The sequence below is a fragment of the Vigna angularis genome, chromosome 8 (genome assembly GCF_016808095.1).
Source record: "Vigna angularis cultivar LongXiaoDou No.4 chromosome 8, ASM1680809v1, whole genome shotgun sequence".
In the NCBI taxonomy this organism is placed as follows: Eukaryota; Viridiplantae; Streptophyta; class Magnoliopsida; order Fabales; family Fabaceae; genus Vigna; species Vigna angularis.
In genome coordinates, this window is record NC_068977.1 from 33,550,626 (window position 1) to 33,569,149 (window position 18,524).

At 27.9% G+C, this 18,524-nt stretch overlaps 2 protein-coding genes across 2 annotated transcripts; both read right to left on the reverse strand.

Annotated features, from left to right (window-relative positions):
* Nucleotides 1-269: 269 nt before the first annotated feature.
* Nucleotides 270-5,172, reverse strand: LOC108345149 (protein DETOXIFICATION 16-like). Its single transcript, XM_017583726.2, has 8 exons — nt 4,969-5,172; nt 3,214-3,758; nt 2,600-2,686; nt 2,403-2,459; nt 2,056-2,294; nt 1,613-1,731; nt 1,385-1,471; nt 270-524 (listed from the first exon to the last, which is right to left on the reverse strand). The coding sequence occupies exons 1-8, from the start codon at nt 5,164-5,166 to the stop codon at nt 450-452; spliced, it is 1,407 nt and encodes a 468-aa protein (XP_017439215.2). The 5' UTR covers nt 5,167-5,172; the 3' UTR covers nt 270-449.
* Nucleotides 5,173-5,944: 772 nt separating this feature from the next.
* On the reverse strand, nt 5,945-11,419 carry LOC108345232 (protein DETOXIFICATION 16-like). Its single transcript, XM_017583815.2, has 8 exons — nt 11,211-11,419; nt 9,471-10,015; nt 8,209-8,295; nt 8,003-8,059; nt 7,656-7,894; nt 7,351-7,469; nt 7,114-7,200; nt 5,945-6,201 (listed from the first exon to the last, which is right to left on the reverse strand). Exons 1-8 carry the CDS (start codon nt 11,406-11,408, stop codon nt 6,127-6,129), a joined length of 1,407 nt encoding a protein of 468 aa, XP_017439304.2. The 5' UTR covers nt 11,409-11,419; the 3' UTR covers nt 5,945-6,126.
* Between the last annotated feature and the right edge of the window lie 7,105 nt (nt 11,420-18,524).

Genomic DNA, 18,524 nt, shown 5'->3' on the forward strand with positions numbered 1-18,524 from the left:
ATTGTCTTCATTTCTCTTTGTAAATTGGAATTCTTTCACTATGAAACAACAATTTAATTCTTCAAAGTCTCATATTCCATCTTGAAATTCCTCCATCCAAATCCGATAAAAACAATAACATTATTTTAATTTATTTATTACTTTACCATGACAATTTTCTTTCATTTGAACGTTACTTTTACTTCTCAGCAAATAAATATATTTTTTACTCTCTTTCCTTTTTTTTTCTTCACACATTTTATTTTATTTTATTTTCTTGCACCAGAATATAGACTAAAAGAAATTGGTTCATACTTTCTCAGAAAATTGAGGGTTATTGTTTTGACAGTGTGCTGTAAAGTTATAATTATGTTATGCTTAAGTACATTGATGCTAAGTTTGGGATTCATATAATTAAGCAACATTAATTTTCCAAGATAAGTGCTCTACTTAGAACAAATATTGTTAAACTATGAAGCAACATCAACATTTTGGCCTTCAACTTTGGCTGCACTGTTTCTTACTCTTGCAACTGCCCTTTCTGCCTGAACAATAAACAAACTGATATTAGTTAAGGAACAACCACCAAAGAATCAAATTAAGAAAACTAATTAGTTTAATCACTTACAATAAATTTATCTTAAAGTTTTCTTAAAGTTCCCCTAATATATAAATTAGATGTACAATTGGTTAGAAATAATTGCTTGAATATATGACATTGCAACACAATTGCATCATAGTGAGATATCACAAGGAAGACACTAAAACTTCTTTAGAGCACATTCAAAAGATCTAGAATCACAAACAAAATTTCATAGAACACATGTTTAAGACAAGTTCAATCGAGTGAAACTAATGTGATAAAATTATTAAGAAGTGAATTTTAAACTAAACTTAATAACATAAAACCGACTTGTTAGATGAGATTTTCATAAACTTATATATTTTAAATTGATTTTATCTCTAATGAACATGGAATTTTCCACAAAAATAAGATCAAAAACCCAAAATTATATTAGTAGAACTAGAACTGGTTAAAAACTCTGATACCAGATTAAGAAGTGTACTTTAAGCCTAATTAAATCCCATAAAATCAGCTTGTAAAGTGAGATTTACATCATTTATATATTCTAAATTGACCTTATCTCTAGTTGACGTGGAAACTAGCAGTACATAAAACGAATCTTTAGTTATTTAAAGGGAAAATGGACCATGGTCTTGTAGCAAACTTTCATCTTTTATGAGTATGAATCAGATTTTCTCTTCGATCTTTTCTCATTCCTTAACTCTATATTTTGTAAGATGTTAGCAATGACAAATCATTCAAGATTTTGCAGTATCATATTTCTATCTCTGGTAATATTCATAATTCATAACATATTGAGTTGAAGATAGGATAACTTACTTCTTTCTCCCAATTGGCCTGTAAGGTGAGAAGAAGAAAACACACCACTTGCACAGTAAGTGCTAATACAATCCCCAGAAATAGCCCCTATACTCATCAAGAATCAACACATTAATATTTAATAGTTTCAGTTAATAAATTACACAATGCTATTAGCTTAGCTACAAACCAGAAGGATTTTGATATTTACTATAAGATCTTTTCTCAAAAGTTAAATGGCTAATTTACCTGTCCCTTCATGTGGAATACAAAAGCTGAGACAACGGAAAAAGGAATACCCAAAATATAGCAAGATCCTAGATTGATATATGCACCAAGTTTCTGCCAACCACATCCTCTGGCAATACCTGTTCATAATCAGTGAAAAAGTTCACATTTTATAATAAAAAATATTCTTTGACGTACCTAAACTTTTTTAGGTTCATGTAACATTATCTTTCTCTATTTTTTACTTTATTCTTTCTTGAAAAAATAGAAAAAATTTACATTTTTATAAATATTTTACTCTTGTATTATGTATTAAATGAATGGTAATACAAGAGAAATGATGGAACTGGATGAGATTACTTTGTTTTCGTTGAATCAATTTAATGCAATCTTGAACATTTAATCAAAAGTGAAAGGAAAAATGGACTTTTTGAACCTGATCATTGATTGAACTTATTCAATACCTTGAAATGCTGTTTGAATTGAATCTACAAAAGCAGCACTTGCAACAATTGGCATCATGGAAATCACATGTGTGAGAACTTCATGCACATTGGTAAAAGCACGCCCCCAAACTTTCCATAACGACATAAGGACAGAAAATTCTACAAGCCCCACCAAAAAGGCCATGAACATGGTGACTTTAACTGCTAAATATGCAGCTTTTGGTCTACCAGCTCCTAATTCATTTGAGATCCTTGTACTGTTTGAGAGGTAGAATGTAGTTAGCCATGTTATGATCAATAATATGCAAAGTTCATTACATATGTTATTACCATATAAACAATGCAATTCTCTACGAAAGACTAACCTTCCAGCAGCACTAACTCCAAATGGTACCATCCAAAATATACCAGACGTGTTAAGACTGAGATGCAAAAAGAAATACAACTTATCATACATTAAGAAGGAAAGAAAGTGGGGTTTCGATTAAGAAAATATAATAGCATACTGTATACACAGAACAAACATTAGCTTATCAATTCAGATATCAACAAAAAACCTAACCATATAGAAAGAACCGATGTTTCCAATTTCCCATTAGCAAGAATACCAGACAAGATCACAATTGTTTCAAACGTCCATGATTCCAAGCTGCAACATAATGATACAATACAACAGAAGCAACAATCAGAATATCTCAGCATCAGTCATTCACATTCTAGTCACAAGGGAAACGAAACAAGTTCTTACAAGTAAGATTAAAGTAAATGTACATTGCCATCCTCCAAAAGTCACATAACATGATCTTAAGATGATTACATAGTGATATTTGTTTTGCTTAAAGAGCTAAATTGATGACAAAAGCATGGCATGTATGGAGTAAGTTGTGTACATATTTTAATAGGATTAATTTTATGACAAGTAAAACTAATTTACTATGACATGTTTTCGCAATGTCTCAATGTCACATAAAGAGTGAATTTTCTATAACTTTTACAATTTAAAAGCTATAATATTGGTCATAATAAATCCTTTTTATCTGTCATAAAAAGTCCAGTGTATACTAGTAGGGTATCTTTAAAATGATGCATGAAAATGTACTCATTAACTATGTTCTTGCAATGCTAAGTTGTTATATTCTATGAAAGAAAGATGTGGTTCAAAAAACAAGATCTTACCACACCATGACTGCTGAGGGAAAGGCCAGTCTGAGAAATTTTGGGATGTTATGCAATGATTTCTTAGAGAAACCAGTCCAAGTTTGTTTGCATGAAGGGGATAATCGAATGTAAAGTGCAAAGATTATGGTGTTAAACCAATTTGATATGCAAATTGCAATGGCAGATCCTTTGATACCAAGGTCAAGTTTTAGAATGAAAACCCAACAGAGAAGCAAGTGCAACAAGCTAGTCAAGCCAGTGGCTAGCACCATAGGAAAGACTATGTTTTGGGTCTGTAGGAACTTAGTAATGCATCGAAGAAGAGCATTGGCTGAAAGACTTGGGATCAAATATCTGGCATATAGTTGAGCTAGTTTTGCAACTTCTTTGTCTTGATGTAAAAGCACAAGAATAGGCTCTAAGTATACCCAAATAATGGACACTGGTATACTAGCAATGATAAGAACCACCATGGCTCCTTGGGTGTGCACACCAAGCATGTGATACTGCTTTGCTCCATATGCTTGACCACAAAATGTGTCCAATGCACTTGATAGACCCATCTAAGCAAATTGAACCATCAACATTAGTCAATAACATGTGTATAATAATCATATACATAATATAAAACATGTGTTGTACTATTTGATAATAATGAGTTACTCATTCTATTAAATCAAAATGAAATGTAATAAATTTGAATTAATAATGTAAAGAATTTAAGTATGAAATTGTAAGTTTATGAGGAAAAAAATATTAATATATGAACAATATATATATAAAAAGATATCTATAAACCTATTATATTAAAGTTTTAGGTTAAAAAATGTTAAAGTATTATATTCTCTGTAAGATTAATTGAACATTAATTTGATTTGGTTTTGAGATGTTAAACCCTAAATTAAAACAATCTGTGTAAATTAACCAGCAGACAACCTTAATAATTATGCACATCAAGATAGGAAAAAGATGTTTAGGTTTTGAACAGGAAAAAACCTAGAAAACAGACATTCTTATTACCATCCAACAAGACATTAATAACATGTTTGAGTTCCAACACACACCAACCTAAAAATTACTGGTACAGGACTTATTAATAATAATAATAATAATAATAATTATAGTTTTAATCGATTTCTGTAATTCAAATTATTCTCTTTATTTTTTTAGGGGTTAATTGTTTTGAAAGATATTTTTTTTAATTCAAAATTACAATTACTCTTTTCCTATTTATAACAAGTAGAAATAAACAGATAAAAAATACAAGAACTTATTAAAATTAAAAAAATTATTTATCTTTTTATTTATTTTAAAAAAACTTAACAACATTTAAAAAGAGAGTAAAGTGGAAAAAGTAACTTCCCCAAATAAATTCAACTCACATTCAACCCAGATTCTTATCAACTTGTGTAAATCTACAATTCCAAAATGAATAGTGTTGAACACATATCTACCATTATTGAGATCATAATCTGATATTCAAAACTCTAACAGCTCAAGCAAAAAACTATAAAAGATCTGTCATAAACTTGGTACATGTTCTTTTCTTCTTAATCAGCAATGAAATTTGTACTTATTGTTTTATACATTTTTCTTGTTTGAGAAAGATATACAGGAATTATGCAAAACTTGAAAATGGTGTGGCTGAGAAAGAAAACTTCCATATATGACATATAATTATGCAGAGTAATTATAATTAACATGCATGTATAGATCTTATCTGGGAAAACATTCTGCAAGAAGTTGGTAAACTAGAAAATGGTGTAAACTTACCATAACATTGAAACCAGTAGAATTTACAATTGAAGTTGACAGAGATACAGCAGCCAAACTTATCTCACTCAAATGACCTACAAACATGAGAGATATAAGCTGCAAACTGAACTGAAACACACACACAAATATCATAGGTCCTGCCAGCCATAGCTGTTTCTTTGCTTCTTCTTTCATCTCCTTTCTCCACAACGGCATTCTCTCTTTCTCACTATAATGACAGTATTTTCCCCAACAACACAATACTATCTATATAAACAAAATCCTCATGGTAAAAAGGTAAATAAAATATTTACTTTTATTAAATTGATAAAAATACATAAAACATTAATTAGAATCCTGTAAAATATTTATAGGATTTCAAATGAATTTTTGTTTAAAATTAACCTAATTACAATCCAATTTTATCTTATTAATAACTTGAGGTATTCTTAACATACAAGATGAATTACTAATATTGCTAACAACTGGTTGTTTTTGTTTTAGAGATTTTGAAGGATTGACTAATCATTAGCTTTGGATTTGCGTTGACCAGTGTACAATAATTATTATTTAAAAAAAAATTCAAGTAATAGAACCTGATTAATATATCTATATTTATTTACTCATGAACTTATAAATATAACATGAAAAACTTACTTAATTTCTTTTCATCACTCAATATATAATATTTTTAAATTTTTATTGACGTTAGAAAATTTCTGTAATAAATGAATGTCTTCATTTCTCTTTGTAAATTGGAATTCTCTCACTATGAAACAACAATTTAATTCTTCAAAGTCTCATATTCCATCTTGAAAATCTTCCGTGCAAAAATCCGATAAAAACAGTAACACTATTTTAATTTATTTATTACTTTACCATGACAATTTTATTTCATTTTAATGTTACTTTTACTTCTCAGCAAATAAATATGTTTTTTACTTACTTTCCTTTTTTCTTCACACATTTTATTTTATTTTATTGCACCAGAATATAGACTAAAAGAAATTGGTTCATAATTTCTCAGAAAATTGACGGTTATTGTTTTGAGAGTGTGTGCTACAAAGTTATAATTATGTTGTGCTTAAGTACATTGATGCTAAGTTTGGGATTCATATAATTAAACAACATTAATTTTCCAAGATAAGTGCTCTACTTAGAACAAATATTGTTAAACTATGAAGCAACATCAATATTTTGATCCTCAACTTTGGCTCCACTGTTTCTTACTCTTGCAACTGCCCTTTCTGCCTGAACAATAAACAAACCGATATTAGTCAAAGAACAACCACCAAAGAATCAAATTAAGAGAACTAATTAGTTTAATCACTTACAATAAATTTATTTTAAAGTTCCCCTTATATAAATTAGACGTACAATTGGTCAGAAATAATTGCTTGAATATATGACATTGCATCACACTTGCTTCATAGTAAGATATTACAAGGAAGACACTAAAACTTCATTAGAGCACATTCAAAAGATATAGAATCATATTTGTAAAAACAAAATTTCATGGGGCAAGTTCAATCTTGTGAAATCTACAATCACATTTGTAAAAACAAAATTTCGTAGATCACAGGTTTAAGACAAATTTAATTGTGTGAAACCAATTGATAAAATGATTAAGAAGTGAACTTTAAACTCAACTTAATCACACAAAATTGACTTGTTAAGTAAGATTTATATTCATTTATATATTCTAAATTGATCATACGTTTAGTCGACATAAAATTTTCAATAAAAATAAAATCAAAAACCCAAAATTTTATTAGTACAAATAGAATTGGTTAACAAATTGAGCTGTGAAGATATGATAACTTACTCTTGAGATAAACTTAACTTTTAGAATTTTATTAATAATTTTGTTTAAATCTTATTTTATTAGTTTTAGGTCTAGTAATATTTAGTTTTATTTTGATAGAGATAAAATAGGAATAAATAGTTATGATTTTCTATTTATTTAGATAGATTATTATTTTATGATAAATTAAGCAAATTTTATTTTTAAGATAGTTAAAATTTCATTTTCAGATTTTATTTTTATTTTCATAATATGATAAGTATCACGGTAATTTACCCTTCAATTATCAATAAATAACATACTCAATCTCAGAAAAATACGAGAGAGTGTGTATAAAGTGAATTTTTCTCAACACTTACTTCTTTCTCCCAATTGGCCTGTAAGGTGAGAAGAAGAAAACACACCACTTGCACAGTAAGTGCTAATACAATCCCTAAAAATAGCCCCTGTAATCATCAAGAATCAACACATTAATATTTAATAGTTTCAGCTGTTAATAAATTACACAATGCTATTAGATAAGATAAAATCCAGATTCTGATGGATTTTGATATTTACTTTAAGATCTTTTCTCAAAAGTTAAATGGCTAATTTACCTGTCCCTTCATGTGGAATACAAAAGCTGAGACAACGGAAAAAGGAACACCCAAAATATAATAAGATCCTAGATTGATATATGCACCAAGTTTCTGCCAACCACATCCTCTGGCAACACCTGTTCATAATCAGTGAAAAAGTTCACATTCTATAATATAATGGAAATATAAGAGAAATAATGGAATTGGATGAGATTACTTTGTTTTCGTTGAATCAATTTAATGCAATTCTTGAACATTCAATCAAAAGGGAAATGGAAAAATGGACTTTTTGAACCTCATCATTGAATGAACTTATTCAATACCTTGAAATGCTGTTTGAATTGAATCTACAAAGGCAGAACTTGCAAGAATTGGCATCATGGAAATCACATGTGTGAGAACTTCATGCACATTGGTAAAAGCACGCCCCCAAACTTTCCATAACGACATAAGGACAGAAAATTCTACAAGCCCCACCAAAAAGGCCATGAACATGGTGACTTTAACTGCTAAATATGCAGCTTTTGGTCTACCAGCTCCTAATTCATTTGAGATCCTTGTACTGTTTGAGAGGTAGAATGTAGTTAGCCATGTTATGATCAATAATATGCAAAGTTCATTACATATGTTATTACCATATAAACAATGCAATTCTCTACGAAAGACTAACCTTCCAGCAGCACTAACTCCAAATGGTACCATCCAAAATATACCAGACGTGTTAAGACTGAGATGCAAAAAGAAATACAACTGATCATACATTAAGGAAAGAAAATGGGGTTTCCATTAAGAAAGATAAAAATATAACAGCATATTCTATACAGTATCCAGAACAAACATTAGCTTATTACTTCAGATATGAACAGAAAAACTAACCATATAGAAAGAACCGATGTTTCCATTTTCGCATTAGCAAGAACACCCGACAAGATCACAATTATTTCAAACGTCCATGATTCTAAGCTGCAACATAATGATACAATACAACAGAAGCAACAATCAGAATATCTCAGCATCAGTCATTCACATTCTAGTCACAAGGGAAACGAAACAAGTTCTTACAAGTTTAAGATTAAAGTAAATGTACATTGCCATCCTCCAAAAATATACCCTACATTACTCTTTTCTTTACCAGTCACATAACTTGATCTTAAGATGATTAAAGAGTCGGATTTACTATGACAATATTTTGGTTTCATAGTGTAGTAGAGTCTATCGAGGAGGAGGTTCCCTGTGGGTTACATAGTGTAGGGTCTATCGAGGAGGAAGTTTCCTGTGGGTTACACAAACACCAATAACATTGGAGTCAATTATATAAGAGATCGACACCACTCTTTACCAAAAACCTTAAGGCAATGGGTTAATGGGTCTTTTATCTTTATATACCGCTCTACTTTCTTATTTCTATCAAATGTGCGACTTAGACTCACACTTGGATACACAACGCATAGTTCAGGGAGTCATAGTATTAGAAGGTGGGTTTAAAGCCTAACTCGTCCCCACAAAACCGGCTTGTAAGGTGAGGTTTGCACCTCACTTATATATATATATTATAATTTGGCCTTATCTCTAGTCGAGGTATAAACATTTTCTTTTTTTTAAGAAATATGCTCATGTTGTTCTTGTTGGGGGAGGTTCGATACACACATATCTCCAAGATATTGTCCGCTCTGGATTAAGCCTTCATTGATTTGCTATGAGGGCATTCTATTTTAGCGAGTTCTATGTGGACGTTCTATTCTTCTATTCCATCCGCTATCGGGCCGTCATTGGACCACCCAATTTTTACTATCACGCACGAAATGTTTATACCTCAGCGTGAAGGGAGTGTGTTAGAAGTCTCACATCGTCTAGAGATAAGGCCAAAATATAATATATAAGTGAGGTGCAAACCTCACCTTACAAGCCGGTTTTGTGGAGTTGAGTTAGGTTTAAACCCACCTTCTAACACATAGAAAACTCATCCTTTTGATGATGCTGTAAAAACCTATTAGTGTCATAGAAAGTCTATTTTACCTATTATAAAAAGTTTTGTTTAAAATGATGCATGAAAAATGTACTCATTAACTATGTTGGTTGCAATGTTAAGTTGTTATATTCTATGAAAGAAAGTTGTGGTTCAGAAAACAAAAACTTACCACACCATGACTGCTGAGGGAAAGGCCAGTTTGAGAAATTTTGGGATGTTATGCAATGATTTCTTAGAGAAACCAGTCCAAGTTTGTTTGCATGAAGGGGAGAATCGAATGTAAAGTGCAAAGATTATGGTGTTAAACCAATTTGATATACAAATTGCAATGGCAGATCCTTTGATACCAAGGTCAAGTTTTAGAATGAAAATCCAACAGAGAAGCAAGTGCAACAAGCTAGTCAAGCCAGTGGCTAGCACCATAGGAAAGACTATGTTTTGGGTTTGTAGGAACTTAGTAATGCATCGAAGAAGAGCATTGGCTGAAAGACTTGGGATCAAATATCTGGCATATAGTTGAGCTAGTTTTGCAACTTCTTTGTCTTGATGTAAAAGCACAAGAATAGGCTCTAAGTATACCCAAATAATGGACACTGTTATACTAGCAATGATAAGAACCACCATGGCTCCTTGGGTGTGCACACCAAGCATGTGATACTGCTTTGCTCCATATGCTTGACCACAAAATGTGTCCAATGCACTTGATAGACCCATCTAAGCAAATTGAACCATCAACGTTAGTCAATAACATGTGTATAATAATCATATACATAATATAAAACATGTGTTGTACTATTTGATAATAACGAGTTACTCATTCTATTAAATCAAATTGAAATGTAATAAATTTGAATTAATAATGTAAAGAATTTACGTATGAAATTATAAGTTTATGAGGAAAAAAGTATTAATATATGAACAATATATATATATAAAAAGATATCTATAAACCTATTATATTAAAGTTTTAGGTTAAAAAATGCTAAAGTATTTTATTCTCTGTAAGATTAATTGAACATTAATTTGATTTGGTTTTGTGACGTTAAACCCTAAATTAAAACAATCTATGTACATCAACCAGCAGACAACCTTCATAATTATGCACATCAAGATAGGAAAAAGATGTTTAGGTTTTAACAGGGAAGAACCTAGAAAACAGACATTCTTATTACCATCCAACAAGACATTAATAACATGTTTGAGTTCCAACACACACCAACTTAAAAATTACTGGTACAGGACTTAATGATAATAATATCTACAGTTTTAATCGATTTCTCTAATTCAAATTATTCTCTTTAATATTGTTTTGAAAGATTTATTTTTTAATTCAAAATTACAATTTCTCTTTTATTATTTACAACAAGTAGAAATAAAAATAACAAATAAAAAAATACAAGAATTTATTAAAATTAAAAAATTATTTATCTTTTTATTTATTTTAAAAAAACTTAACAACATTTAAAAAGAGAGTAAAGTGGAAAAAAATCTCCCCAAATAAATTCAAACTCATATTCAACCCAGATTCTTATTAACCTGTGTAAATCTACAATTGCAAAATGAACAGTGTTGAACACATATGTACCAGTATATTAAGATCATAATATGATATTGAAAACTCTGACAGCTCAAGCAAAAAACTAGAAAGGATCTGTCATAAACTTGGTGCGTGTTCTTTTCCTCTTAATCAACAATGAAATTTGAACTTATATAGTTTTATACATTTTTCTTGTTTGAGAAAGATATATCTTCAGGAGTTATGCAAGACTTGAAATTGGGGTGGCTGAGAAATTCCATATATATGACATATAATTATGCAGAGTAATTATAATTAACATGCATGTATAGATCTCATCTGAGAAATGCAAAAAGTTGGTAAACTATAACACAGGAAATGGTGTAAACTTACCATGACATTGAAACCAGTAGAATTTACAATTGAAGTGGACAGAGATACAGCAGCCAAACATATCTCACTCAAATGACCTACAAACATGAGAGATATAAGCTGCAAACTGAACTGAAACACACACACAAATATCATAGGTCCTGCCAGCCATAGCTGTTTCTTTGCTTCTTCTCTCATCTCCTTTCTCCATAACTCCATTCTCTCTTTCTCAATATAATAAGACAACTTTCCCGAACAACACAATACTATCTATATAAACAAAATCCTAGTATGGTCAAAAATAAATAAAATATTTACTTTTATTAAATTGATATAAATACATTAATATATAACATTAATTAGAACCCTGTATAACTTTACTGTTACAAATAATTAATAAATCTTAACATGTGTTCATTCTCAAATGTAGGTGCAGATTTTACTATAATTTTTTGGTCAATATTGATAGTTTTTGGTCTTAAAGGGAGTGTTTTCTCATAAATATAAACTGATAAAAAAAACAAGAAAAGACTGAATTTATTACTAGAATACATCATATCATTAAATACTATCTTTTTATTCGAAAGACAGCTTTTTTGGTCTTTGCATGGAAACGTGTGGGTTCGTGGCATGGTTTTTTCCAAAATAAAAATAAACGCATTTAATGACTCACTTTAATTCATTTAGTAACATACTTAAATAATATCATATTATATATTAAAATTTTATATAAAAAATTAAATAATTATTAAATGATGTAATTATTTCCTGATTTAAAAACAATTCAAAAAGTAAACTGAGTTGTAATGCTATTATTAAATTTTCAAACTATTTCCAATAAAATATAATGTTATTATTGAATATATTCAACTATTTTAATCAATTTCAAAAAAATTATTAATTTTATCATTAAATATTGAAAAAAAAATTTAAACAAGCTATAATGATATTATTAAATTTTGTAAACTATGTTACACAATAAATGTTTTGAAGCATTTTAAACAAATTTTAAACTATTTTAAATCACAATATAACTTTATAAGTAAAATTTAATCTAAATATTTATTATTATTATTTAACTATAGGTATATGATAAGATTGATAAGTTTTGAAATTATTAATTTAAAGGTTATATTTAAAATAACATTTAATTAATTAATAATATAATGTGAAGTGTTAATTAGAAATATGTTATTATACCACATTAAAAGTTCTTATATTAATATAAAGCATTTTAATACTTAATTAATGCATATAAGAATTTATGTAATGTATATAAGAATTTATATAATATATATTAACATAAGAATGCACTTGTTGTAAATAATGACTAATATCACTATATATGAAAAAAAAACATATTACTAATTATGTTATGACTGTTTAATTGTTGATTTGTATCTTCTTTGATACATAATTACCAAAATTAATGACTAAGCGTTATTAGAGACCGAAATGATGATGATGATGGACGTATTCTTATTTCAAAATTATATTTATCACCTTAAGCAAGTTTCGAATTTGAAGATTTTTATTTTATTTTTTCTCTTAATCAAATAAAAGAAAATATATCATTATTTATATTTTTTTTTTATTAATCCTTGCATTGAAATAGACAGATGCATGGAGAGGAGAAATGGCTAAAAGACAAAAAAATCATTATAAAATGAAGACACCTTTTAATTTTTGAAAATATAGTGAAACTTTTATATTGGACATTGATGGGACCAACTTTATCAAACAGAGAGATTTATATGATTGGACATGATGACCTTGAAAAGGGCATCAAAAGCATTATTGTCAAAAAAATGTGACATTGGATATGATGCAACATCACAATAGTTCCAAAATACAATGTGTCATATATGTCTACATAAAAAATACAAGTGGGGAAATAAATATATTAATAAAATTGTTATTTTATTTACAATGTAATTTTAACAAGTTTAAAATTAATCAACAAACTTATATTATATTATGAAATATTGTAGTGCACTATATCATGTTTTCTTATCACTAATTAATAATTAATATGAATGAAAGAAAACAAATATTTGATATCTATGGTCTGTTTACTATTCCTAATTTTCCCATGTCTATTAGTAAATTTGTTTTAGATAATACATTATTAGTAACACTTATTTATAAATTTTAATTAAATGTATACATTAATTACAATAGAACTCATTTATTTACAATAGTTGAATCAACGTGTTTATTTATATATTTTTGTTAAGGATTATTATAAAAAGAATAAGTAAAAATTAAAATGTCCACTTACATTACAAATAAATATTATATCATTAAAAAGTTATTGAACAACATTTTAATTTTTAAAAATATTTTACATAATTAAAAATAATAAATAATTATAATAAAATAGTAATTTAAAATTATAAATCCGTGGTGATAGATCAGTGACTTTCAATCAAACTGAAATAATTTAAACCGTATGTTAAGTTTGAATTTATTTTGACCTACAATTAAAAAATTATATTTTTTCTAGTCCAATATAACTTAAACTCATAGTGAGCATAAATAATTTTATATTAATTTTTTTTAATCCTTTTAAAATTAAAGATTATATCAAGAGACACTTATCCACATTGAAATTTATTTTGACCTACAATTAAAAAATTATATTTTTTTCTAGTCCAATATAACTTAAACTCATAGTGAGCATAAATAAATTTCATATTAAAATTTGTTTTGAATCCTTTTAAAATTAAAGATTATATTAAGAGACACTTATCACTAAAGTAAAACAAAAAGACAAATTAAGATTAAAATAGCACTAGAAAGAAGATAAAACTGTACAATAGGAATTTTTTTTAATTGCAGAAGTGGAATTTAAAATTTTTAATTTATATTTAAATTTTATTTTCTCTAAAATCAGAAAAAATTAATAACTAGGCCTATATATATATATATATATATATATATATATATATTAAAATAACTTTTTAGTTACAATTTTTTAGTTGCAAAAGTGTAATTTAAAGATACTATTTAAATTCATAGAAAATTTTAATCTATGATTTGTCACAAACATTAACAAACAAGTGAAAATATTAATTTTTCCTTATCTTTTTTCAACGTTTTCAAGTATATTTTTAGATTGTTTTATCTTTTAACTAACATTATTAAATGCTAGTTACTGAGCTCCTTTCTTATAAGAAAAATATATCCAAATAATGAGAATCATGAAGTCTCATTTAGAGATGAATCAGATTAGTAATATACATTAGAGTCATTTGAAGACAATGACCAGGTGAGAGAGAAAGGAAAATAAGAGAAAGTCTTTCTCGCATAATACAAAGTTTGCATTGGTGTTTTCGTTGTTATGAAGTCGTTCACCTTTAGATTGAGCAGATTTTTTGACAGCAAATTCCATATGTATGGTTCTTCATTCTAAGGGTTCGGATCGTTAATCGAAAGTCTAGTATGGGAGAAAACAGCTTTGCATAAGCAGCTCTGTTTTAGAGGAGTTTCATCTTCTTTATTTTCATTTGTAAACATTTGTGTTTATTTAGATTGGCTGATTGAAAACATCATTCGGTGTTTTTATCAGAGACTCTTTTGTACCCTATTATTAATTATAGTGGATTTTTTTGTTTAGACATCTCGTGATTTTACCCTTGTATTGAGGGGATTTTCTACCTTAAAAATTGTTGGTGTCTATTTGTGTTTTGGATTCTATTTTTGCTCTATTTGTTTTTGGTGCTCCTCGCAGATTCTCGCAAGAAGGTGTGGAATGAATTATTACTTTTTGTGTTAAGTTGCTATTTTTTTTTGCCATTTTTTCCATCATTAAATACTTTTTCATAGTATACACAATTAAAAGAAAGAAAAATATTTTTTTAGCTAAAAATTGTAACATTCCATTAAATAATGTAATATTACTAAATAAAACTTCACATATCTTATAATTCATAAACAACCAAAGACAAACACACAATTATACTATTATAGTTATCCAAAACAATCATACTAGTTAGTATATAGAGGTTCTACATAAACAACTTCAAGGAACTAAAAGCTTACCACAAAACTTTCCAAAGATAAAAACTATACATAGTTTTCACGATCCTACATCTATATAGCTATACTAACATCTTCTCCTATAGTACGTCACCACTTGATTCCTTATTTGCTCACATTTGATAAATGTGATCATCGTAACAGAAAAATAATAAAAAGAAGACACAAACACAAAAATAGATAAATTAGTTTATAGAAAAAATAAACATATAAAAATTAAACTGATTTTATTATAAAATATGTATAATAAGAAATAAAACATAAAATTCATATTATAGAAATCAAATATTATTATAAGATACTATACCTTAAAATTTAAATATGTAAATAACATAATTTTATCATTTTAACCTTTATCAAAATATTATATTCTCTTAGAGTGATTGATCACATGGAAATGTATTACATTGAAAGCAGGACTTCTCAATGCTACTTTGTTACAAGAAAATATCTGAATCAGAAGAAATGGAAAGGTTTTAGCAAGAGAGGATATCTTACTATAACATTTGTAACAGTTGAACATCACAAGTCAGATGAAAAAGTATCAATTAAGCCATAATAATTTTGCAATAACATTCATAAGCAATAAACAGTTCATGTTAAATTTATATAATATGTAGCTTTATCCTCACAGTAGAATAGCTGAAGTAAATTAGTAATTATTATTGTCAAACCTTGGAAAATACTGAAATCCATATGAGGAATTCAGAATACAAGTTAAAAATACCTTACAATAAAATTAGATTAACAGAAAGAAGATCAAAAGGTTGCATTTACAAAATACTTTTAATGTTATATGACTGTGTGCATTGTGAGTTCATATTGGTTGTGATGCAACAAATATGTATTCATTTATGGCCTTTACTTGAATCAACAATCCCCAATTGCATAATTTACACGGTAAATGATTGAAGATCAACCACAACCAAAATAAATACAAAATGAAATACAATAAACACAAATATTTATAAAAAAAGAAACCAAAATTCAATTTAATTTTTAATTTGTATAATTATTTAATATATTAATTAATTTTTCAACTTCCAAAAATAAAAAAATCAAGTTAAAATTTACTTCTGTTACTAAAGATCTTTCACGTAATATTTTTAATTTGAGATATATTGCAAAGTTATTCGAAAATCAGTTCACCCATTTTGACCATAAGTTTGGATGAAAAGAGTTCAAAATTCGTCCATAATTAGTATATTTAATCTATAAAAAAAATTATAATTTTTTTTTATCAACAAACATGGTTATTTAAAATAGAATTGTACGTGAAAAAAAAATCCATGAAATTTGGAATTCGTAAAACTTTAATATTTTTGCAATGGAAGTAATACAACAATTGAAAAGATATTGTTACATATGTGATGTGACCAACTATGTATAATTACTATGAGAATAGTCTTCGTTATTTTGTATTAATTAGCATTGTCTTTTTCTCTAATTAAGATGCCCTCAATAACGTGTCAACCACTATGAAATTATTCATTGTTAAATATTTTTCTATCCTTCATTTTTACCTCGTGTTTTGAAATTTAAATAGGCAGAAACATATTCAATTAATTAGCAATAACACTTTTAAGGAATATTTAGGTATGAATAAGGAAAGATATCAGAGTGAAAAATGAAAAAAATGAAATAATTGGTGTTAATGAAAGATATGGAAGACTAAAAACATGATTAAATATGATTTTAGTCCCTAAACGAATTTGTTTGTAGTCTTTCTTTTAAGAGTGTTTCTCGCTCACCAGTCTCGTCCTGCATCTTCCAAATTTTGTATCATTCCAACTGTGAGCCAGAAACTGGTGAGCGAGAAATCTTCCTTTATTTAGATGACAGTTGTCCGCACTTGAAAGTGTGGCTGCAGTTTGAAATAGTCTAAGCACAGTTGGATGTACGATAAATCATACACGCAGTTTGAAATGTGGTTATCGCATTTGGAAGTGCGGTGAAGCTTTTTCATTCTGTATTTATTACATTTAATTGTTTTGAATTTTATTTGTTTTGCACTTGGAAGTGTGATGAAACTTTTTTATTCTACATTTATTATATTTAATTGTTTTTTAATTTTATTTGCTTTTTATATTTTTTTATTAGTTTATTTAAATATTAAACATTTTGTGGTTAATATTTTGTAATTTATATTTCATATTTTTTAAAATTTTATTTTTAATATAATTATTTTTTCTGAATTTTGAAAATTTAATTTGTTTTTTAAAGTTTTTGAATCTATAATTATTTATTAATATTTTATTTTTTAATATGGATTATTATTTAGTTATTTGTTGTATATTTTTTGATTTATTCATTTATTAATTTAAATTTAATTTGCTGTATTTTTGTGGTCTTTTTAAACTTTTTATATTGAATTGTTAACATTTTTTAATTTTTATTATATTTGATATTTATTTAAATATTATTTATAATATAATTAATTTGAAATTTATATTTGTTTGTTAATATGTAATGTTTTTGAAATTATCTATTTATTTAAAAGATATTTATTATGCGTAAATTTTAGTTTTTGAACTAATAAAAAAAATAAAAAACAAATCAAATTCAAAAAATAGTAAATCAAAACAAAATGAAAGAGAAAAAAACACCGCATTTCTAGTTGCGCCCAAATGAGCCGCACTTCCAAGTATGGCTACCACAATTCCAATTGCGGTGCCGTATGAACCGCGCTTCCAATTGCGACGTGATGTGAACTGCACTTCCAACTACGGTTACGATTGACGCTCAACCCAATTTCCAAGTGTGGCAACCTCTGTAACCGCTTTTTCACTAACCTCTGCAACCGCTCTTTTGTCGGTGTGCTCTCAACCACGTCTCGACTCGACCTTCGTCACATCCAACCCAGAAATACATCCAATCTAGACTTCCATCCCATCCAACCCATAAATGCATCCAATCCAGCACCGACGTCCTCTCAACCACTGCGGTTAAGGTCTCGACTTTCATCCCATCCAACCTAAAATGACATCCAACCTATAAATGCATCCCAGCACATACAAACAAACAACACATACAAATACTACATACAAACAACACATACAAACAATAGTCAAAAAATTATCTGGGTTCTGACAGGTGCACAGTTAGAATAATAAAAAAATTGGGAGGTGCAGGATGAGACTGGTGAGGTGCAAGCAGAAACACTCCTTTTCAAACTTTGGTACACTTTAATCCTTGTCCTTAAAGAAATTATAATTTTTCGTCCTCCATCAATGCCGTTAAATTTAATATGATGTGGCTAATGGTGTGTCACATCACTTTTTTTTTAAAACGTGG

Bases quoted from the DNA above. Each gene is read 5' to 3' on its own strand.
- LOC108345149 (XM_017583726.2), bottom strand. From the start codon at position 5,166: ATGCCGTTGTGGAGAAAGGAGATGAAAGAAGAAGCAAAGAAACAGCTA. The intron at 2,687-3,213 runs GTAAGATCTTGT...ATTATGTTGCAG, and splicing joins CCCTCAGCAGTCATGGTGTG to CTTGGAATCATGGACGTTTG. The intron at 525-1,384 runs GTAAGTTATCCT...TTTATTGTTCAG, and splicing joins AGGCCAATTGGGAGAAAGAA to GCAGAAAGGGCAGTTGCAAG.
- LOC108345232 (XM_017583815.2), bottom strand. From the start codon at position 11,408: ATGGAGTTATGGAGAAAGGAGATGAGAGAAGAAGCAAAGAAACAGCTA. The intron at 10,016-11,210 runs GTAAGTTTACAC...CAATTTGCTTAG, and splicing joins CTACTGGTTTCAATGTCATG to ATGGGTCTATCAAGTGCATT. The intron at 8,060-8,208 runs GTTAGTTTTTCT...TTTGCATCTCAG, and splicing joins ACATCGGTTCTTTCTATATG to TCTTAACACGTCTGGTATAT.